Source organism: Penaeus chinensis, chromosome 28 (genome assembly GCF_019202785.1).
Source record: "Penaeus chinensis breed Huanghai No. 1 chromosome 28, ASM1920278v2, whole genome shotgun sequence".
Taxonomy (NCBI): Eukaryota; Metazoa; Arthropoda; class Malacostraca; order Decapoda; family Penaeidae; genus Penaeus; species Penaeus chinensis.
The window spans coordinates 5,970,523-5,994,625 of NC_061846.1; the positions used below are offsets into that span (position 1 = coordinate 5,970,523).

The window sequence follows — 24,103 nt, forward strand, 5'->3', positions numbered from 1 at the left end:
GAGGAGGAGGAGGAGGAGGAGGAGGAGGAGGAGGAGAAGGAGAAGGAGGAGAAGGAGGAGGGGAGGAGGAAGAAGAGTAAGAGGAGTAAGAGGAGGAGGAGGAGGAGGAGGCGGAGGAGGAGGAGGAGGAGGAGAGGAGGAGGGTGAAGAAAAGGAAGAAAAAAACAAGAGGAGGAGGAAAACCAAAAAATTAGGATGAGGAAAAGGAAATATTTTGAGAAATAAGGGATGAGAACAAAAATAGGGAAATTACAGAAGAAAAGAGGAAAACAGAGGATAAGAAAGGGGTAGATGGATTAGAGAGGAGAAGAAATAGAGACATTAGGGATGAAGAGAGGAACTAGAGCGAGGATAAGGGAGAAAGGGGGGGGGGGGGCAAAGGAAGGAAAGAAAGAAAGAAAGAAAGAAAGAGAGAGCGAGAGAAGGAAGAAGACGGAAGGAAGGAAAGAGGGCCTTGAGGGATAGAGAGGGGAGATGGGGAGAATGAGAAGGGGGGGGAGGGGGGAGGACGGGACTGCGAGGGAAGTGAGGGAATTCCCCTCGTGAGTCATCCGATGCATCCCATCCCACGCCTGCACGCGCGCCGCCCCTTCTTCCTTTCCTCCTTTCTCCATCTCTTCTTATTTCATCTTTATTCCCCTATTTCCCGTTCTTCTTCTCTTGGTCTCCTCGTTCACCCTGACCCCCTTTCGTTCCCTCTATCTTTCCTCTCCCACCCTTTCCCTCTTTCACTGCGCAACAACACAACACAGGACATACAATAAAGACAAAAACAAACACAAAAACAAACAAATAAACAAAAACAACCCACCAAAACCAACAACAAATCATCTTTCCACGCACCACCCACGTCACCTCCCCCCAGCCCCACCCCACATACACAAAACCCACAATCTTATCTCTCTCTTATCTCAGGCACGCTCACCGTACGCACTCCCCACAAGTACACACGCGCGCACGCTCAGCCAATCAGCCAAATAAACAACGAGCGTACTCCACCATCCTCCTTATCCCTCCCCTCCCCCCCCCACCCCACCCCAGGCCAGTAGCATCACGTGGAGATGAAGTGATCATTCCCTCCTTATCATCTCATAGCATTTCCCCGGTGCGTTATCGTGGAATCCTCTAAGTGCCGCTTCTTTATCGCTGCCTACCCGACCCTCCCTCCCTCCCTCCCCGCCTCCCTTCCTCCCTTCCTCCCTCCCCGCCTCCCTCCCTCCCTCCCTCCCTCCCTCCCTCCCTCCCCGCCTCCCTCACCCTCCCTTTTCTCCCTTGCAGCCAACCCGCCTTTTCTCCCTCCTTAAATGCTTGACGGGACACAATCGTTACTTTCTTGTGTTGCAGAAAGTGTAATACGCTTCGACAATCATATTATATATATATATATATATATATATATATATATAAATAATATATATATACACATATATATAATATATATATATATAATATATATATATAGTACAAATATATGTATATGTAGAAAAGTTATGAATGAGAATGAATATCTTCACAATACAAGAGATGTATTTGACCGGTTTCGATTATATCTTCGTCAGAAATACATGTATTTCTGACGAAGATATAATCGAAACGGGTCAAATATTCATTCTCATTCATACCTTTTCTACATTTGTCAACATGAATGCGGTTCATATGTATATATATACATATATATATAATTATATATACACATGTATATATGCATATATATATATATATATATACATATATATGTATATATATCATGCATAAACATACATATACATATAAATACATACACATATACATATATATACATGTATAAATATACACATACATATAAATACATATATATATATATACATGTGTGTGTGTGTGTGTGTGTGTGTGTGTATAAATATATATGTATATATACATATATATATATATATACATAAACATACATATACATACAAATATATATATATATATATATTTATATATGTATATATACATATACACACTTACATATACACACATACATATACACATTTACATATACTCAAACACAGACACACACTCTCACACGCATATATAAGATAGATAGAAATATAAAAATAGATAGATAGATATAAATAGATAGAAATAGATATAAATAAATAGAGAGAAAGAGAAAGAGAAAGAGAGAGAAAGAGAAAGAGAGAGAGAGAGAAAGAGAGAGAGAGAGAGAGAGAGAGAATGCTTTCTCAATCGATCTTGGTTGTAGTCCTTTACGGGCGGTGGGGCTAGGATTGGGGGGGAGGGGGAAGGGAGGGGGAGGGAGACGGGGAAGGACGAACGATGGGAGTGGATAGAATGAGGAGGGAGAGAGGGAGAAATGCCTTAATATCACTACCCTATTACGTCTAACCCCCCCCCTTCCAAACGTTCCCCTCCTAATCCTCCCCCTCATACCCCCCCACCCCCCACCCCCACCCTCGGTACCGCAAACCCCAACGCCACCGCCCGCCGCCGCTCTCCCTCGCCGCCCTGCGAATATTGCGTCATCCAGCTTGTGGGCGCGACGTTTCGCCATCATCCAACTAAGGTGTCGATTCAAAGGAAGAAAAAAAAAAAAGGTTGGGAAGGGGGAGGGGGAGGGGGAGGGGGAGGGGGAGGGGGAGGGGGAGGGGGAAGGGAGAGGGGAGGAGGAAGGAAGGGAGGGGAGGGGGAGGAGAGGAGGAAGGAGGGGAGGGAGGGGGAAGGGAGGAGGAAGGAGGGGGAGGGGGAAAGGAGGAGGAGGAAGGGAGAGGGGAGGAGGGAGGGAGAGAGGAGGGCGGGAAAGAGGGAGGGAGGGGAGAAGGGCAAAAGGAGAAAGAGAAGGATAGAAAAAAAGCTCAGAGGGGGGGAGGGGAGGGGGGAGTTGGGAGACGGGAAGGGGAGGAAAAGAAAAAAACAAAACAAAAAAGAGAGCACAGCAGAGGGAAAAAATACAGATTAACACAGAATAAAAACTAAACTAAAAAAAAAACAAAAAAAAAAACGACCGAATCCACACAAAAAAAAAAAAAAACGAGGAAAAAGAAAGAGAAAGCAATGGAGATCAATTGACAGACATACAGACAGAGACATACAGACAGGATATCGCAGCACCAATCACCCTCACTCACCTTTTTCAAAGTGAATTGGCAAATTTCGCGGGAATGGGGCCACGCAATTTCTCACGCAGTACAAAGAGGGGAATTGAACCCTACACGAGAAACCTTTATTGCTCAGTTGTAGCATAGAGGAAAATCGAAAAGGAAAATTGAATGGGTTTCTAAAACTTGTGTGAAGTTAAGTCTTAAGCAATAGCATTATTGTTAATAACAAGAATGATAATGATAATAATAACAACAATTACAATAACAAAACAATAACATCAAATCCAATAACAAAACAATAACATCAAAGCAACAGTAATGATAATAACATTAAAAATTAGGTAATGACCATCCATAAATCGCGAAAAAAATAAAAACAAAATGAAATAAGAAATAAGAGAGAGAGAGAGTTTGTGTGCGCCACACACACAAACAATGGAGCACAAAACACAAAACCACAAAAAACACTGCACTAAGAACAAATAAAGATCAACATCACAGAAGGGTCCCGCAACCCCTCCACGCGCATACCAAAGAAATAATACCAAATTCCCGAACCGAATAAACGGCCCGGTATCAACAAGCCTTTGTGCCACGCGGCGTAACGAGCTTGCCAATCACCGCCTTTTTCCACCCCGGCTCAAGCAAAGAAATACAGAGATAGATGGACGGGAAGAAACAGAGAAAAAAAGAAGTAGCGAAAAGGGTGCGGAGACACAAGAACAGCGGGAAGAGGGGAAAGAGAATGGAAAGGAGAAATAGTCAAAGACAGATACGTAGGTACATACAGAAATGCGCGCGCGCACACGCACGCACGCACACACGCACACGCACACATATATATATGTGTGTGTGTGTGTGTGTGTGTGTGTGTGTGTGTGTGTGTGTGTGTGTGTGTGAGTGTGTGTGTTTGAGAGAGAGAGAGAGAGAGAGAGAGAGAGAGAGAGAGAGAGAGAGAGAGAGAGAGAGAGAGAGAGAGAGAGAGAGAGAGAGAGAGAGAGAGAGAGAGAGGAGGGGGGAGGGAGAGAGGAGGAGGGGGGGGAGAAAGGAGAGAAAGAGAGAGAGGGGGGGGAGAAAGACAGAGAAGAGAGAGAAAAGAGAGAGAAAGAAAAGAAGAGAAGAGAGAAGAGAGAGAGAGAGAGAGAGAGAGAGAGAGAGAGAGAGAGAGAGAGGAGAGAGAGAGAGAGAGAGAGAGAGAGAGAGAAAGAGAGAGAGAAAGAAGAGAAAGAGAAAGAAAGAGAAAGAGAGAAAAGAAAGAGGAAAGAGAAAGGAAAGAGAAAGAAAGAGAAAAAGAAAGAGGAAAGAGAAAGAGAGAGAGAAAGAGAGAAAGAGAGAGAGAGAAAGAGAGACCTCCCCTTCTCCCCCCCCCTTTCCCCCCTTCCTCTCCTTTCCCCTCTCCCCTTCTTTCCCCTTTCCCCCCCCCCACCCCCTTCCCCTCCCCCTTCCTCCCCTTTCCCTCCCCCCTTTTCCTTTCCCTCCCCCCCCTCCCCTTCCCCCCCCCCTTTCCCCTTCCCCCCTCCCCCTTCCCCCCCCCCCCCCTTCCCCCCTTTCCCCCCTCCCCTTCCCTCCCTTTCCCCCCCTCCCCTTCCTCCCCCCCCCCTCCACCCCTCCCCTTTTCCCCTTCCACCCTTCCCCCCTTTCCCCCCTACCCACCCCTTTCCCTCCCCCCTTCCCCCCCCCCCTTCTCCCCCATTCTCCCCCCTCCCCCCTTCCCTCCCCTTCCCCTTCCCCCTCCTCCCCCCTTCCCCTTCCCTTCCCCCCCCTTTCCCCTCCCCCTTCCCTCCTTTCCCCCCCCTTCCCCCCTTCCCCTCCCCCCTTCTCCCCTTCCCCCCCCCCCTCCTCCCCCTTTCCCCCCCTCCACCCCTCCCCCTTCCCCCCACCCTTCCCCCCTTTCCCCCCCCTTCTCCCCCCCCCCTCCCCCCTCCCCTTCCCCTTCCCCCTCCTCCCCCTTCCCCCTTTCCCTTTTCCCTTCCCCCCACCACCTCCCCCTTTCCCCCTCCCCTTCCCGTTCCCTTCCCCTTCCTCCCCCCCTCCCCCTCCCCCCCTTCCCCCCCCCTTTCCTCCCTTTCCCCCCCCCCTTCCTCCTTTCCCTCCCCCTTTCCCTTCCCCCCAATTCCTCCCTTTCCCCTTCCCCCCTTCCCCCCCCCCCCCCTTCCCCCTTCCCCCTCCCCCCCCCCCCTTCCCCTCCCCACCCCTCCCCTTTCCCCCTCCCCTTCTCCGCCCCTTCCCCCTCCCCTTCCCCCCTTCCCCTCCCCACCCTTTCCCCCCTTCCCCTTCCACCCTTTTCCCCCTTTCCCCTCCCCCCTTCTCCCCTTTCCCCTCTCCCCCTTCTCCCCCTTCCCCCTCCCCCACCCCGCCCTTCCCCCTCCCCCTCCCCCTTCCCCTTCCCCCCTTCTCCCCCCCCCCTCCCCCCTTTTCCCCCTTCCCTTCCCCCCTTTCCCCCCCTTTCCCCTCTCCCCCCCCCCCCCCCCCCTTTCCTCCCCCTTTCCCCCCCCTTTCCCCCTTCCACCCTTCCCCCCTTCCCCTTCCCCCCTTTCCTGGGGGCCCTTTCCCCCCCCCCCCCCCTTCCCCCCCACCCATTTCCCCCCCCCCTCTCCACCCATTCCCCCCCCTTTCCCCTCTCCCCCCATTCTCCCGCCTTCCTCTCCCCCTTCTCCCCCTTTCCCCTCCCACCCATTCTCTGCCCTTCCCCTCTCCACCCATTCTCTGCCCTTCCCCTCTCCACCCATTCTCTGCCCTTCCCTTCCACCCATTCTTGCCCTTCCCCTCTCACCCTCTCGCCCTTCCCCTCCCCCCCCTTCCCGCCCTTCCCCTCTCCACCCATTCTCCGCCCTTCCCCTCTCCACCCATTCTCCGCCCTTCCCCTCTCCCCCCATTCTCCCCTTCCCCTCTCCCCCATTCTGCCCTTCCCCTCTCCACCCATTCTCCGCCCTTCCCCTCTCCACCCATTCTCCGCCCTTCCCCTCTCCACCCATTCTCCGCCCTTCCCCTCTCCACCCATTCTCCCCCCTTCCCCCTCCACCCATTTCCCCCCCTTCCCCCCTCTCCCCCCATCCTCCGCCCTTCCCCTCTCCACCCATCCTCCGCCCTTCCCCTCTTCACCCATTCTCCGCCCTTCCCCTCTCCACCCATCCTCCGCCCTTCCCCTCTCCTCCCTCTCCCCTTGTTCCCTACCCTTTCCTCCTCCGTCCACTTTCCCCTCCCTTCTTCTCCGCCCACACCCCTCCTGCCTCCTTTCTCCTGTCCCGCCCGCCGGAATTGACTAGGGGGCGAGAGTAAATTAAGCATCGCCTTACGAGATAAGAGAGAAGACATGCCCAAACAACTATGCGATATATGACAAGGGGTTCCTGTTTTGAAGAAGGGGGGGGGGGGGGGGAAGAGGGAGGGAGGGGAAAGAGGAGGGAAGGAGAGAGGGGGGGGGGGGAAGAGGGGGAGGGGGGGGGGGAGAGAGGGGAGGAGGGAGGGGGGGGGGGGGGGGGGAGGGAAAAAGGAAGGGGGAAAGAGGGGGGAGAGGAGAGAGGAGGGGGGGGGGAAGGGGGGGGGGAATGGGGGGGAGAACGATGAAGGGGGGGAAGGGGGGGGGGAGAGGAAACCGAAAGGGGAAGGGAAGGGGGGGGGAGGGGGGTTCCTTCCCTTTTTGATAATTGATGGTTTGTTTTTTTGGGAAGCAAACCAAGGTGGCTTTGGCCTTATCCCTTACCATCCCTCCCCCTCCCCCCTTCTCCCTTCTCTCCCCCCCCCCGCCCCCTTCTCTCTCTCCCTCCTCCCCCTCCTCTCCCCCCCCTCTCCCCTCTCTCTCTCTCCTTTTCCTTTCCCCCCTCCCCCTTCCCCTTTTCTTCTTTCTTTTCTTTCACTCTTTCTCTCACTCCCTCTCTCCCTCTCTCTCCCTACCCAATCCTCATCCAAATTCTCCCTTCCCCCCCTATTTTTAATCTTTGTATCCCTCTCTTCTGTCTGTCGCCTGTCCTCCTACGATTTTGTTGCTGCTACCAGGCGCCCTTAGCAACTTTCCACGCTGCAGTGAGTACTATTAACAGACGTGCAACAGCTGTGCCACCAGCGCGTCATCAACTCAGAGTGGGTGAAAGTGGAGAAGAGTTTATCCACGTCCTTACTTATCTATCTGTTTTCACTTTTATTTATGATTTTACATTATATATTTACTTATTTATGTGCGTGCGTGTGTAGAGAAATACCAAATGAAATATCACGAGGAGAAGGGGCGTGCATAACACATTCATACATTAAAAAAAAAAAAGTGGACTGGAGAAAACGGAAGAGAAGGGGGAAGGGGGAGGGAGAAGCTGCTGCTGGTGCTCCCCCTCTCCCCCTCCCCCTCCCCTTCCCCCTCCTCCGCAACGACAATGGAGAAATGACAATGAACAAAAAGATAAAAAGTATGGGTCCTCTACACTGGCGAAACTCCGGAACTTTCCCCCGTCTTCAAGGAAAGATCTAACAAAAAAAGAAAAAAAAAATTTTAAAAAAAAAAGACGAGGAAAAAAAAGCCAAAAAAAATTAAATTGAAGAAGGGAAAAATGGAGGGGAAAAAAGGGAAAAAAGGGGAAAGAAGGAGAATTTTAAAAAAAAAAAAGGAGGAAGAAAAACAAACGAAAAGAAGAAAAAGGATTTTGGGAGAGGTTTTTGGGGGAGCCCCCCAAGGAAAATTGATGGAGGGGGGGGGGGGAAAAGGAAGAGAGAGAGGGGAAGAGAGAGGAGGGAGAAGAAAAAGGGAAGGAGAGAGAGAGGAGGGAGAGAGAAGGGGAAAGGAGAAAAAAGGGGGGAGGGGGGAAGAAAGCAAGAGGAGGAGAGAGGAGAAGACGAGGAGAGAGAGGGAAAAGAGGGAGAGGAGGAGAGAGAGAGGAGAAAGAAAAGAGAGAGAAAGGGGAGAGAGAGAAAGGGGAGGAGGGGAGAGAGGGGAGAGAGGGAGAGGAAGAAAAGAGAGAGAGGAGAGACGGAGAGAGAAAGAGAAAAAAAGGGAAAAAAGGGAAGAGAGAAAGGAGGAAGAGGGGAGAGGAGAAAAGAGAGAGGGGGGGAGAGAAAAAGAGAGAAAAAAAGGAAAGAAAGAGAAAGAGAGAGGGGAGAGAGAAGAGAGAGGGGGAGAGAGAGAGAGAGAGAAGAGGAGAGAGAGAGAGAAAGAAGGAGAGGGGAAAGAAAGAAGAGGAGGAGGGAGAGAAGAAAGAGAAGGGGGAGAGAGAGAGAGGGGGAGAGAAAGAGGAGAGAGAGAGGGGAAGAGAGAGGGGAGAGAGAAAGAGAAAGAAAAGGAAGAGAGAGAGGAGAAAAAGAGAAGGAGAGAAGAGGAGAGAGAGAAAAAGAGGGGAGAGAGGAGGAAAGAGGAGAGAGAGGAGAAAAGGAAGAGAAGGAAAAAGGGGAAGAGAGAGAGAGCAGAGAGGGGAGAGGGGACAGCCCCAATATGGGCCTACGAAAGGGAAGACAGAAAAAGACAGAAACAAAGACAAAAAATATAAAGACAGACAGATATTTACAAAAACAAACAAACACACACACACAAAAAAACCCAAAAAAAGGGAGCCCAAAGTAACAAAAAACACGAATTTGAGAAATGCACCCCCGGGTTGGCGGGGGGCCGGGCTATAAACAAGGGGGAACTCCCCCTTCACCCCCCCCGGCTCCAAAAAACCCCGGGAGCAATGGCAACACTAGGAAAACCTGATGCAATCTCGAGTTCTGATTGCTGTCTTAGTTCTTTTTTTTTCTATTTTTCCCCTCTCTCTTCTTTTTTTTTTTTTTCCCAGTTTCCTCCTTTATTTTTTTTTCTTATTTCCAAACCTTACTTTTTCCTTATCTTTTTTTTTTACCCCCCACTTTCCCCTTGCCTCTCTTCCTTCCTCTCCCTCTCCCCCTCCCTCCCCATCTACCTTCACCATGTTTTCCCCGATCAAACAAATAAAAAAACGCAACAGGCTTGCTTTCGAGTCTCACCTTACAGCTCAAACTTGATTAAGAACCTTCCCCTCCCGCCCCTTCCACCCTCCACCTATGCCCCCTCCTTTCCACACCTCCCTCCCCCCCCTCCCTCCCCCCCCCAATTAACCCCCTCCTTTCCCCACCTCCCCTCCCCCCTCCCCCCCATAACCCCTCCTTTCCCCACCTCCCTCTCCCCTCCCCCCATAACCCCCTCCTTTCCCCACCTCCCTCTGCCCCACCACCCATAAACCCCCCTTTCCCCTCTCCGTTGTTGCAGTTCTTATTGATGCTATTACAATTTTGTTGATATTACCATCATTCTTATTGTTGTTGTTATTGGTGTTGTTATTGATACTATCGTCATCATCATCATCATCATCATCGTCATCTTCATGTTATAATCATCACCATCATTGTCATCATCATCATCATCCCCATCATTGTCATCGCTACCATCATCATCACCATCACCTTCATCATTATCATTATATTATCGTTCTCGTTGTTGTTGTTGTTGTGAAGGCCACAAAGAAGTAACCTTGAGGAAACGTGTCTTGATGTCACAACAAAAGTAAGGGAGACTTGTTGGGGGGGGGGGGGGGGGGGAAGGAGACGAAAGGAAATGAAGAAGGTGAGGGAAGCGGAGAAGGGGGAGGGGTGGGGGTGGGGGTAGGGGGAAAGGGAAGGGAGAAGGGGAAAGGGAAGGGAGAAGGGGAAAGGGATAGAGGAAGGGAAAAGGGAAAGGGAAAGGGAAAAGGAAAAGAGGAAGGGGAAGGGAAAAAGGTGAAGGGAGTGGGGTAAGGTGTACGGGGAAAGGGATAGGGAGGGAGATAGGTAGGACGGTAGGCGTAGCTTGGGAGAGGGGGGGGGGGGATAAATCGCACTAATGTGGCATCCTGGCACCACCACACCAACTTCGACGGGGGGGCTTGCACTGCCAATATGGGCGAGGGGGAGTTAGAAAGTGAGAGTGATATATATATATATATATATATATATATATATATATATAGAGAGAGAGAGAGAGAGAGAGAGAGAGAGAGAGAGAGAGAGAGAGAGAGAGAGAGAGAGAGAGAGAGAGAGAGAGAGAGAGAGTGAGTGAGTGAGTGAGTGAGTGAGTGAGTGAGTGAGTGAGTGAGTGAGTGAGTGAGTGAGTGAGCGAGAGAGCGAGAGAGCGAGAGAGCGAGCGAGCGGGCGAGAGAGTGAGAGTAAGTGTGCGTAAGTGCGTCTGTAAGAGGAGGAGGGGAGGAGCTGAGGACTGGGGGGGACTGGGATAAGCTATATTTTGTACCCTCGAGAAATGTGGTGTTGTGGGCGGGGTGCGGGTGTGAGTGCCAGAAGAGGAGGGATGAATAGGATAAGGATGGTGATGAGAAGGAAGAAGATGAAGAAAAAGAAGAAGAACAAGAACAAGAACAAGAAGAGGAGGAGGAAAAAGAGGAAGGAAGGGGAGGGGGAGGAAGAGGAGTGGGAAGAAGAGGGGGAGAAGGAGAAAAGGGAGGATGAGGATGAGGATGAGGATGAGGAGGAGGCGGAGAAACAGGAGCATCAGGTGGAGGAAATGAGGAGGAAGAGCAAAAGAATAGGAAGGCAATTTGTCCCTCACAAGCATCTTTGATAAAGCTGAACGAGACCGGTTTTGTGTAGTCGTATGAATTATGATCAGACTGGGGAAGGGGGGAAGGAATATGGGGGTATGGGGGGGGGAAGGGAATGGGATAGCGAGTGAACGAGAGGGAGAATAAAAAAAATAAAAAAAATACACAATAAACATTAACTAAGCGAGATCCCGAATGCCTGTCCTCCATGAACCCTCTCTCTCTCCCCAACCTCTTCCCCTCCCCCCTCCATCCCCTATCCTCCGCCATCCCCGTCCCTCTCCCCTCCTTCCCCCACCCCGTCCCTCCTACCCAACACACCCCTTACCTTGCCCTTTCCCCCTCTCCCACCCCCCACTCCCATCCCTTCATCAGTCGGAAGAGAACAATCAACAGATAATTTGTTCATCAACGCCATGTATAACGGTCACCTTCACTCACACCTCGCATGACGGACGCCGCCATGTTGATGAGACCCCCCTCCCCCTCCCCCCTACCACCTCCCCTCCTCCCTCGACCCCCTACCACCTCCCCTCCTCCCTCGACCCCCTACCACCTCCCCTCCTCCCTCGACCCCCTACCACCTCCCCTCCTCCCTCGACCCCCTACCACCTCCCTTCCTCCCTCGACCCCCTACCACCTCCCCTCCTCCTCGACCCCCTACCACCTCCCCTCCTCCCTCGACCCCCTACCACCTCCCCTCCTCCCTCGACCCCCAACCACCTCCCCTCTCCCTTCCCCCATCCTCCGGCAGATTCAGGTACGGAGATCAGCTTCTCCTGGTTGATCAGCATTGCAACTCTCGCCGTCGTCCCCCCCCCCCTCTTGCCATTTCCGGTTGCAGATAAGTTTCCTCCTTTCCTTCACCTTTCTCCCCACGTCATTCGTTCACTACAATGATAATAACAATGATAATAACAATGATAATAACAATGATAATAACAATGATAATAACAATGATAATAACAATGATAATAACAATGATAATAACAATGATAATAACAATGATAATAACAATGATAATAACAATGATAATAACAATGATAATAACAATGATAATAACAATGATAATAACAATGATAATAACAATGATAATAACAATGATAATAACAATGATAATAACAATGATAATAACAATGATAATAACAATGATAATAACAATGATAATAACAATGATAATAACAATGATAATAACAATGATAATAACAATGATAATAACAATGATAATAACAATGATAATAACAATGATAATAACAATGATAATAACAATGATAATAACAATGATAATAACAATGATAATAACAATGATAATAACAATGATAATAACAATGATAATAACAATGATAATAACAATGATAATAACAATGATAATAACAATGATAATAACAATGATAATAACAATGATAATAACAATGATAATAACAATGATAATAACAATGATAATAACAATGATAATAACAATGATAATAACAATGATAATAACAATGATAATAACAATGATAATAACAATGATAATAACAATGATAATAACAATGATAATAACAATGATAATAACAATGATAATAACAATGATAATAACAATGATAATAACAATGATAATAACAATGATAATAACAATGATAATAACAATGATAATAACAATGATAATAACAATGATAATAACAATGATAATAACAATGATAATAACAATGATAATAACAATGATAATAACAATGATAATAACAATGATAATAACAATGATAATAACAATGATAATAACAATGATAATAACAATGATAATAACAATGATAATAACAATGATAATAACAATGATAATAACAATGATAATAACAATGATAATAACAATGATAATAACAATGATAATAACAATGATAATAACAATGATAATAACAATGATAATAACAATGATAATAACAATGATAATAACAATGATAATAACAATGATAATAACAATGATAATAACAATGATAATAACAATGATAATAACAATGATAATAACAATGATAATAACAATGATAATAACAATGATAATAACAATGATAATAACAATGATAATAACAATGATAATAACAATGATAATAACAATGATAATAACAATGATAATAACAATGATAATAACAATGATAATAACAATGATAATAACAATGATAATAACAATGATAATAACAATGATAATAACAATGATAATAACAATGATAATAACAATGATAATAACAATGATAATAACAATGATAATAACAATGATAATAACAATGATAATAACAATGATAATAACAATGATAATAACAATGATAATAACAATGATAATAACAATGATAATAACAATGATAATAATAATAATAATAATAATAATAATAACAATGATAATAACAATGATAATGACAATTACAGTAAATCTGCCAAGGATGCTGCGACCCGAGTAACAAAAACATTCCGCTGCCAAGAAAGTGGAAAGTCCTACAGGATGCCCTTTGCCCCCCCCCCCCCAACTAAATACCTCCTCCCCTCCACAAACCCTCTACCCCTGCTCTCCCCCTATCTCCCCCCCACCACCCCGTGCCTCTCCTGCTTCATGACGCGCCACCGTGACATCCCGTTGGAAATCCTTAAAAAATAATATAATAAAAAAAAAAAAAAAAATACATTACCGGAAGTGGCTTATATATAACCCCTCACGACAGCAAAGGACCCTGCTGCCCCTCCCCCTTCCCTTCCCCTCCCCCTCCCCCTCCAGGATTTTATTGCTGACCTTCTTTATCAAATGCCAATTGAGGGAGATGGAGAATAGAGGGGAGGGGAGTGGGGGGGGATGTCGGAAGTCCTCGGGAAACGAGGACGGGACTAAGGGAGAGGGAGGAGAAAGGGAGGGAGGGAGGGAGGGAGGGAGGGAGGGAGGGAGAGAGTGAAGGCAAAAGCAAAGCAAAAAGAACACATGAGATAATACCCCCTAAAAGAAGATTAAACAGGAATAAGTCAGAAAACAACAAAAATAATCCAATGTCACGTCGCACGCGCGCACTCCCCCTCCTCCCCTCAAGATCTCTCTCCTCCCCCCCCTCTCTCAATCATCTCTTCACCACAACCCTGTCTCTCCCTTCATCGGCAATTTCACCTTCATCCTCATCATTACCCCCCCCCCCCCCCACTCCATCTCCCTCGCCTCGCCGAGACGTGACTGCAAGCAAGTCCCTCGACTCCCCCTCTCCTCCCCTTATAACTCCCTACACCCTACGGCCCCCTACCCTCCCCCTTGCCCCCCTACTGCCCCCTACCCTCCCCCTTGCCCCCCCTACTGCCCCCTACCCTTCTCCTTGCCCCCCTATACCTCCCTCTCCCTACTTGCCCCCTCCCCTACCCCCCTCACCTTACTGCCCCCTTCCCCCATATCTCTGCACCGCCAGCGACTATTAACATTCATTATCTTAAATGACACCACCACAATCAGCTGCAAGAGGGGACGGTGCAATGGCTGCAATGGTAATTTCCCTCTGCAATCACGGCCCGGCGCTCATTCCGACCACCTAAGACGGAATTAAAAAGAAGAAAAGAAGAGAGGAGGGGGAAAGAGAGGACTGGGGCGGGGGAGAAGAAGGGACGGGGAGGGGAGGGGAGGGGAGGGGAGGAGGTGGGGAGAAGAAAGAGGAGGACGAGGACGAGGAGAAGGAGGAGGAGGACGAGGAGGAGGAGGAGGACGAGGAGAAGGACGAGGAGGACGAGGAGGAGGACGAGGAGGAGGAGGAGGACGAGGAGGAGGAGGACGAGGAGAACGAGGAGGAGGACGAGAAGGAGAACGAGGAGGAGGACGAGAAGGAGAAGGAGGAGGAGGAGGACGAGGAGGAGGAGGAGGAGGAGGACGAGGAGGAGGAGGACGAGGACGAGGAGAAGGAAGAGGAGAAGGAGGACGAGGACGAGGAGAAGGAAGAGGAGAAGGAGGACGAGGACGAGGAGAAGGAAGAGGAGAAGGAGGACGAGGAGAACGAGGACGAGGACGAGTAAAAGGAGGAGGACGAGGAGAACGAGGAGGAGAACCAGGAGGAGGAGAACTAGGAGGGGCGGAGGTCAAAATAAGTGTAGCGTGAAGAGGAAGACCAGGCGGAATAGTAACAGGAGAAGGAGGAGGAGAAGGAGGAGGAGGAGGAGGAGGAGAAGGAGGAGGAGAAGGAGGAGGAGGAGGAGGAGGAGAAGGAGGAGGAGGAGGAGGAGGAGGAGGACGACGACGACGAGAAGGACGAGGAGAAGGACGAGAAGGAGAAGGAAGAGGAGAAGGAGGACGAGGAGAAGGAGGACGAGGAGAAGGAGGACGAGGAGAAGGAAGACGAGGAGAAGGAGGACGAGGACGAGGAAAAGGAGGAGGACGAGGAGGACGAGGAGGACGAGGAGGACGAGGAGGACGAGGAGAACAAGGAGGAGAACCAGGAGGAGGAGAACTAGGATGAGGAGGAGGAGGACGAGGAGGAGCAGAAGGAGAAGGAGGAGGAGGAGGACGAGGAGGAGCAGAAGGAGAAGGAAGAGGAGAAGGAGGAGGACGAGGACGAGGACGAGGAAGAGGAGGAGGAGGAGGAGGAGGAGGAGGAGGACGAGGAGGAGGAGGACGAGGAGGAGGAGGAGGAGGAGGACGAGGAGGACGAGGAGGAGGAGGAGGAGGAGGACGAGGAGGAGGAGGAGGAGGAGGAGGAGGAGGAGGAGGAGGAGGAGGACGAGGAGGAGGAGGAGGAGGAGGACGAGGAGGAGGAGGAGGAGGAGGAGGAGGAGGAGGAGGAGGAGGAGGAGGAGGACGAGGAGGAGGAGGAGGAGGAGGAGGAGGAGGAGGAGGAGGGGAATGAGAAGGGAAGGAGGGAAGGAGATTGACAGCCAGATAAAGCTTGTGGGGAACAACTAAAATCCTACTATCGAATGTTGCACGGCACCACAGAGCGACGCGGGGAAAACCTCCGATGCAACATGAGCAACGAGGCAACGGAATCCGGGCGCCTACCACCAACACCAGACTCCAGCGAGCGAATAAGTGAGTAGGTCAATGAATAAGTAAACAAGTAAGTAAGTCAAGAGAGCAAGCGCCTACCTTGATTTTCTTGTACTTGCGCTTGGACGCCGTGTTGAGGTCCTCGTGCACCTTGTCGAGTACGAACATGAGGAACTCGGCGGCGTCGTGCTGCTGCGAGCCGCGGTACGACGACTCGTACTTGTCGACGGTGTTCTTGAAGTTCATGGAGACGTCGGGCACGTAGCGCAGCGTCCACAGCGCCTTGAGCAGCACGGCCAGCTGGCCCGTGATCTCGCCGCGCGTGCCGTACTTCTTCGAGTTGATCTTGTTGGAGCGCGCCAGGTCGTGCTTGTACTGGTCCAGCACGAAGTACTCGGCCAGCACGTCCGTATGGCTCAGGCACTGCACCACGGCGTTGATGAAGCACGTGTTGCCGTGGTTGCGGATGCCCATGGCGCCCGGCACCTTGCCTTCCGCGAACACCACGCACTCCGCCTCCGCCTTCGCCGAGCGCACGTCCGACGCGGAGATCGTCTTGCTGCGCTCCAGCTTGGCCGCCGCCGCCGCCGCCCGGTTCGAGCCGCCGCCGCCGCCGCCGTGCACGCCCGCGATGCCCGACGACAAGGCGGAGGGCGGCGCCCCCCCGGACCCGGGCCCCCCCGCCCCCCCGCCCTGCACTTTGCTCGCCACGCGGCTCACGAAGGAGCTCATGCGCGTGAGGTACTTTTTCTTTGGTTTCACTGAGGCACTGCTGGAATCACTGCCGCCGTCCACGCTCTCACTGCCGCCCCCGCTCAGGCCGCCGCCCAGGCCAGGCTCGCTCACCACACTGCCCTTGGTCGAGGAGGTCTCGGACACGCCGTTGGGGTTCGGGCTCACCTCGCCGCCCTTCGAAGGCACGCCCCCGCCGCCCCCGCCGCCGCCCCCGTCCTTGAACTTGGCCGGCTTCTTGCTCAGCCGGAAGGACATGAAAGGGCGCTTCCTGCGGGGCTCCGCGTGCCCGTTCATGGCCGAGGGGTTGCAGAATCTGCGGCGAGAGGCGATAACGTCGTCAGAACACGGGAAAGGGAAGGCTACGTCAATAACAATAATTATGATAATACCAATACTAACACCAGAACTAATACTACTACTAATAGTAAGAGTAAAAACTATCGTAAAACAAAAATTACATATACATATATACATATATACATATATACATACATATACACACGCACACGCACACACACACACAAACACTCACACTCATTCTGGCGTAGCCCTTATATACCTTTTAGTCTATTTCGGTCCCTTATATTAACTTATTTAATCTATTTATTAATCATGGGAAAATCCGGTTTAAAACATGAAACAGAAATTAATATTCTCAAAGAAAACACTTTACAAGCTATTAAAAAAATTGCATCAAATCTTTATTTTGGTGGTTGGTGGTTGGTGGTGGTTGGTGGTTGGTGGTTGGTGGGTGGTGGTTGGTGGGTGGTGGTTGGTGGGTGGTGGGTGGTGGTTGGTGGGTGGTGGGTGGTGGTTGGTGGGTGGTGGATGGTGGTTGGTGGATGGTGGGTGGTGGGTGGTGGTTGGTGGTTGGTGGTTGGTGGGTGGTGGTTGGTGGGTGGTGGTTGGTGGGTGGTGGTTGGTGGGTGGTGGTTGGTGGGTGGTGGTTGGTGGGTGGTGGTTGGTGGGTGGTGGGTGGTGGTTGGTGGGTGGTGGGTGGTGGGTGGTGGTTGGTGGATGGTGGGTGGTGGGTGGTGGGTGGTGGGTGGTGGGTGGTGGGTGGTGGTTGGTGGTTGGTAGGTGGTACTACTATTACTACAACTACAACCACTACTCCTGCTACTACAACTATTACAACTACTACTACTATCAACAATGATTATAATATATATATATGGTGATAATAGCACCTTGAACAATAATAATTCTTAGGAAACATTAAAATTATTACCCTATAATAATATAAATTCTTGTGGATAAAATAAATAATATAACAGTGCTAATAGGCTAGTCGTAAATATAAGTAATAATAATAACCATGATGATAATAATAATAATAATAATAATAATAATAATAATAATAATAATAGTGACAATGATAATATTAATAATAATAATAATAATAATAATAATAATAATAATAATCACCCAACAACAATAATACTCATAACTATAACATCAACCATAATCTTCATATCACCTATAATAAGCTAATGATATGTGCAAAAGTATATCATCATGATAATGGTTAATCTCTAACAAACATAAAAAAACAGTGACAAATAAAACAAAAAATAATGACAATAACTAATAAAACAGAAAATAATGACAATAACAAATAAAACAAAAAATAATGACAATAACAAATAAAACAAAAAAAATGACAATAACAAATAAAACAAAAAATAATGACAATAACAAATAATACAGAAAATAATGACAATAACAAATAAAACAGAAAATTATGACAATAACAAATAAAACAAAAAATAATGACAATAACAAATAAAACAAAAAATAATGACAATAACAAATAAAACAAAAAATAATGACAATAACAAATAAAACGAAGAGTAATGACAATAACAAATAAAACAGAAAATAATGACAATAACAAATAAAACAAAAAATAATGACAATAACAAATAAAACAAAAAATAATGACAATAACAAAATAAAACAAAACAAACAAAACCAGACAATAACAAATAGAATAAAAAAATGACAGTAACAGACCAACTTGACAATAACAAATAGAACAAAAAAAACAGCAATAACAAACAGAACAAAAAATACTGACAACACCAAATAACACAAAAATAATGACAACAACAACGCCCCATAACACCATGACGCAAGACCCAAGGCCAATAACAACAGGCCTATACCCAACCGCAATCAACAAGGATTCTCTCTCCCTATAACACAGCCTCCAAAAAGTAAACATCTACCCTCAGGCCTCACAGTGCCCCTCCCCTCTTTCTTGGCCATCCCCTCCCCTCCTCTCTCCCCTCCCCCCACTCATTTATTACTTGATAGAATGGCTAATCAATAACTGACGATCAAATAACCAGAACTATTCTGGCTTTATTTTCTATCTATTTATTACTTATTTTCCCTCATTAATACTATGTAGGCTTACCATAGAGGGATGTAAAATTATAAGATATAATGGCCCTGACAATAACAAATTTCACCACCTGTGTTTTGTGGCTGATGTTATCTTTTAATATCTTGTTGTGTTTGTTGTTATCGGCAGTTATAATAAAAAAGCTAATATTCAGTGAGGAAATAATGTAACAAAATAGTGATATCACAAATTTTACAAAAATTATATTCTTTAATGTGAAGTATTATCACTCTCACTCACACACACACACACTCACACACACACACACACACACACACACACACACACACACACACACACACACACACACACACACACACACACACACACACAAAAAAAAAAAAAAAAAAAATATCATCTTAAAACAATGATAATAGTAGTGACAAAAAATAACAACAATGACAACAACAATAATAACCATGTTCATCATTATTAATAATAATAATTATAATAGAAAAAAGTAATAACAGTAGCAGTAATCATAATCATAATAATAATAATAATAATAATAATAATAATAGTAATAATAATAATAATGATAGTAATAGTAATAACAATAATAATAACAACAATAACAATACCAATAATAATAATAAGGATGATGATGAGGATGATGATAATAATAATAATAATAATAATAATAATAATATAATAACAATAAAAATGATGATAGCAATGATTATGAAAATACCAACAATATTGACAGCAATAACAATGACAACAGTAATATCAAATCAAATAAACTGACAAGAATAACAATCACCATTATCATTATCATAACAACAGTAATAAAGATAACAATGATAAACATAACAATAATAATAATGATGATGGTGATGACAGAAATAAAGAAATAAAGGTAAAGATACAGGTAAAGGTAAAGATAAAGATAAAGATAAAGATAAAGATAAAGATAAAGGTAAAGATAAAAAAAAATATATATATAAAAATGATAAGTAAGTAAACATAAAATAAATAAAAATAGTGATAATAATAATAATAAAACATGATGATGATTTTAATGATAACAATAATAATAGTAACAATAAAAGATGATGATGATATTAATAATAACAATAATAACAATAACAATAAAAACATTATTATTATCTTTGATAAAAAAATCAATAATAATAGTACGGATGAAGACAATGAAAATTAAAATTCAAATAATTATAGTCCAATAATATAAAACAACAACAATAGTAAAAAAAACAATAATAATAAAATAATAAAAATTATAATAATGATATTACTCATGACCATAATCATTATAATAATAATAATAATAATATAAAAAATAACAATAATAAAAGCTAATTAATAATAATAACAATGAAAATAATAATAGCAACAATATTAATAACAATAATAATGATAATAACAATAACAACAACAATATTAATGATATAATAAACAATAACAACACCAGTAACATCAATAATAATAAAAAAATAATACAATATAAAAAATAATAATGATGATAATAATAATAGTAATAATAATAATAATAATAATAATAATAATAATAATAAAACAAAAACAATAACAAAATAACAACAACAAAAACATCATAATGATAATAATAATGATAATAATAATAACAATAATAATAATAATAATAATAATAATAACAACAAAACAATAATAATATTACTACTAACACTACTATTATATCAATAATAATAATGATATACCCACTTCTAGTATTATACCACAATTACTATACAACTTCTATTACTGCTACTTCTCCTACTACTACTATTACTACTACTACTATTACTACTATTATTATTACTACTACTACTACTACTACTACTACTACTTATAATAATAATAATAATAATATTAATAATAATAATAATAATAATAAATCACACCCACAAACACACAGACAGATGTATCATCACACACACAAACACAAAGCATACATCACTGAGAGGTTGTTACTCTATTAAGCAGTTGGTAGTGACATTTTACAAGACACGATAGGTGGTTGTCAGAGCTGGTTGTGGTGGCAATTGATGGGCTAGATGTGCTATTTAATATATGGTGACTTATCAGGTAATTTATCATCAAATGAGACAGTCCAAGCTCTATCTCCCCAACCATTTTTCAGCAGCATGAAGCATGGCCATAGCTCTCCTTTTTGCAGTCCTAATCTTGAAAGTTACCATATATATTTCCAATACCTTCAACAATGAATGACTAAGACAATCGCATTCATTTAGAAGTTGACTATAAACATCCTCTGAATTACAGTGATTATTCTGAATTTTTATTAAATATATCTTTGATAACAACTCTCACCAATTATGAATTTTTCCTAATCAAATTGCAATTTGTGTCTTAAGTAATATGACCTGATATAAGGTTTTTTAATCAATCTGGTATAATACCTTCTTGCTTTACTTCCATTCTGACATGAGCACACATATGTGTACATGCCACTTTAAGTACTGCATATAGGCTATTAATAATGTGCATTCTCTGAATTTGTGTCTGTCAATCTTTCTCTTTCTCTCCACATATAATGCACTAACACATACATAAATATCTGTCTCTATTTATCCATGTATATAGTATTAACCCACCTACATATCCATCGAACAAATATATGAGACCTCAACACCTACCTAATTAAATATAAATTAAACCAGTTCTTTACCAAATCACCGAATACATCGGCCTTTCCTTCAGTCATACACACTAACCACAAATTAACGCATGTCGTCTTCCTTTCACAATACACACCGAGAAAAATTAGTAGACACGCCTACTTTTCAATCTTCTATGACATTACTAGTTTTCCTGCAATGTTTTGATTTATTATCTGCTTTTAAAACATCCTCTGCCTTACTAATGATGCAACATTACATTACTCATCATTGTGTTAATGTTATATCTCAAAACCTCAATAATGTTATCTATTTTTGTCTTTGATTGTTTATACACTGGATTCTTGTCACTGATTATGTCAGTACTGAATTTAAATCTTTCTTTTCTCTTTACACAATTATTTCTCTTTTGAGTATATACTATATGTGTGCTAAATACCCTTGATTTAAAACATAATGAAAATAACAATGTTTGCTTTAAACTTCTCCCTTTCTGTAACATTCACATAAATACGTGCCAAGCCCACAGGCGACGGATATCTACCTTTCACAAAGCAAGGGTATAAGTGGCAGAGCTAATGGGGTAAATAAGCAAATAATAAAGCAACGACACATGCATGACTTGGAGATCAAATACTTGCTGACGTCCCTTGACATCAAGTGACAGGACACCACAAGCACAGCAAGTGCCAAGGGCCTCGCAGGAGAAGAAACACTCCCTCCCTTCCCCCGCTCACCTGTCCAAAGTGTGCGCCTTCTGCGTGAGGATGGAGGGGCCTCCTCCTCCTCCTCCTCCCTCGCCTTCGTCGGGAGTTCCTCCTGCGGGAGTGGCGGCCTGCTCTCCTCTCGCCAGCTGAGACGCCGACACCGAGCGTGCCACGGGCATATCTCACCACCCGGAACTCTCTCGCTCACTTCACAGGGCACCATCCACGCGCATCACAAAAATAGGCGGAACTACAACACTCTTTGCTTCAACCGCCGCTCACCGTACGCGCCGCAGCAGCAGACCTTTCGCGCGCCTCGACACTGGCGTGGCCCGACGACGACTGTTGTGGGAGGGCATTGTGGGCCGACAGAAGACGATCGCCAAGGGACGCGCGGAATGCGCAGCGGAGGACGGCGGCGGCGGGCCTCGGCGCCGGTTCAAAAGGCCTTCGGCGCCCTGGAGATTTTGCCCAACCGAACGGGCCTTTACTCGCATCTCTATTGTGTCGAGCTGGTCCTGAATCTTTATATGTGTGTGTGGGTGTGCATATATACATATAGCGGATGACCGTTTCTTTTTTGTCATATATATATATATATATATATATATATATATATATATATATATATAAATATATATATCTGTGTGTGTGTGTGTATGTGTGTGTGTGTGTTTATGAGTGTGCGTGCGTGTGCGTATGTGCATATACGTGTACATACATGCATAAAGTGCGTGTATACATCAGTATATATGTGTATATATATATGTATATATATATATATATATATATATATATATATATATATATATATATATATATACATATATATATACACATACATATATATATATATACATATATATATATTACATATATAGCATTTACACACATATACGTATGCATATAAAGCATTCATTGCGACTAATGTAATAAAAGGTATGAATGAGAAAGAATATCTTCACAGTGCAAGAGGTGTGTTTGCCCGGTTTCGATTACGTCTTCGTCAGAAATACAATCCATGATATCAACACCTAAAGTGCAGGAACTGATGAATTGCTTGCAGAGCCTCATCGAGAATGGTGGGGGGAAAGGTGATAGAAAAAATCTCAGAAACTGTACAATATTACTCGGGAATTTAAAAGCGAGAAGACAGGTTAATTTCAACACTTATTTTTTATTCCAAACCTGAGACATTTTATCATTATAAAACAGTTGGACAATATCACTAGTATCTCACTGGAGCAAAATCATTTAAAGATAATTGCAGAATGACAAATAATAATGACGAAAGAAAAGGCAGTGTAACAATGTGATCAAAACGTAAACTTGAAAATGATCACTGAAATAATAAAGAAAAATATATACTCTTGGTTTATACTCACAATCGAAAAGATTTGTCACAGTAACCCAGGGCACACTTTGCAAAAAAATATGACTGATATGGGTTTTCCTAAAAGTATGCATTCTAATAATAAAAAAGGCCAATGTATCAGGAAGGATGTATTCTGCTGCGACACCGTTTTAACATCTATACCGTACAAATAAAGAGAAAACTTCATTAGCTTAGCGAAAAAAATAATTTATAAACATCCAGAAAACTAAATCAATCGCGGACAAGACAAAAACCCGTTTTTTTTTTTTTTTTTTTTTTTTTTGTCTTGTGTTTCCAATTGCAACACATGGAGCAAGCATAAAAAAATATTTGGTTTATATCAGGAGTTTCCGTCGACTTCTGATAGACCGACCAACGCACAATGAATGGATTATAAATAAGATTGGAAATATTGGTAACTGATATCAATAAAGGTATATATATATATATATGTGTGTGTGTGTGTGTGTGTGTGTGTGTGTGTGTGTGTGTGTGTGTGTGTGTGTGTGTGTGTTTGTGTTTATGTGTATGTGTTTCTGTTTTTGTGTGTGTGTGTGTGTGTGAGTGCGATACCTTTGTGCGGGAAAGTTGAAACAATATGAGTATTTTCTAGTGTGTATATGTGTTTGCAAAAAGTTATATATGTACTTCTATGTGCCTTTTTATTTATGTGTGTATTCACA

The 24,103-nt window shown here is 44.6% G+C and overlaps 1 protein-coding gene across 1 annotated transcript in view; it reads right to left on the reverse strand.

Moving 5' to 3' along the window:
- LOC125039820 (ubiquitin carboxyl-terminal hydrolase 31-like) overlaps window positions 1-22,402 on the reverse strand; it is a 125,636-nt gene extending 103,234 nt beyond the window's left edge. Inside the window, exons 1-2 of the mRNA XM_047634122.1 lie at window positions 22,076-22,402; window positions 15,675-16,623 (exon numbers count right to left, since the gene is read on the reverse strand). Of these exons, the coding sequence (XP_047490078.1) occupies window positions 15,675-16,623; window positions 22,076-22,224 (1,098 nt within the window). The 5' untranslated portion in view covers window positions 22,225-22,402. The remainder of the gene's footprint in view (window positions 1-15,674; window positions 16,624-22,075) is intronic.
- Between the last annotated feature and the right edge of the window lie 1,701 nt (window positions 22,403-24,103).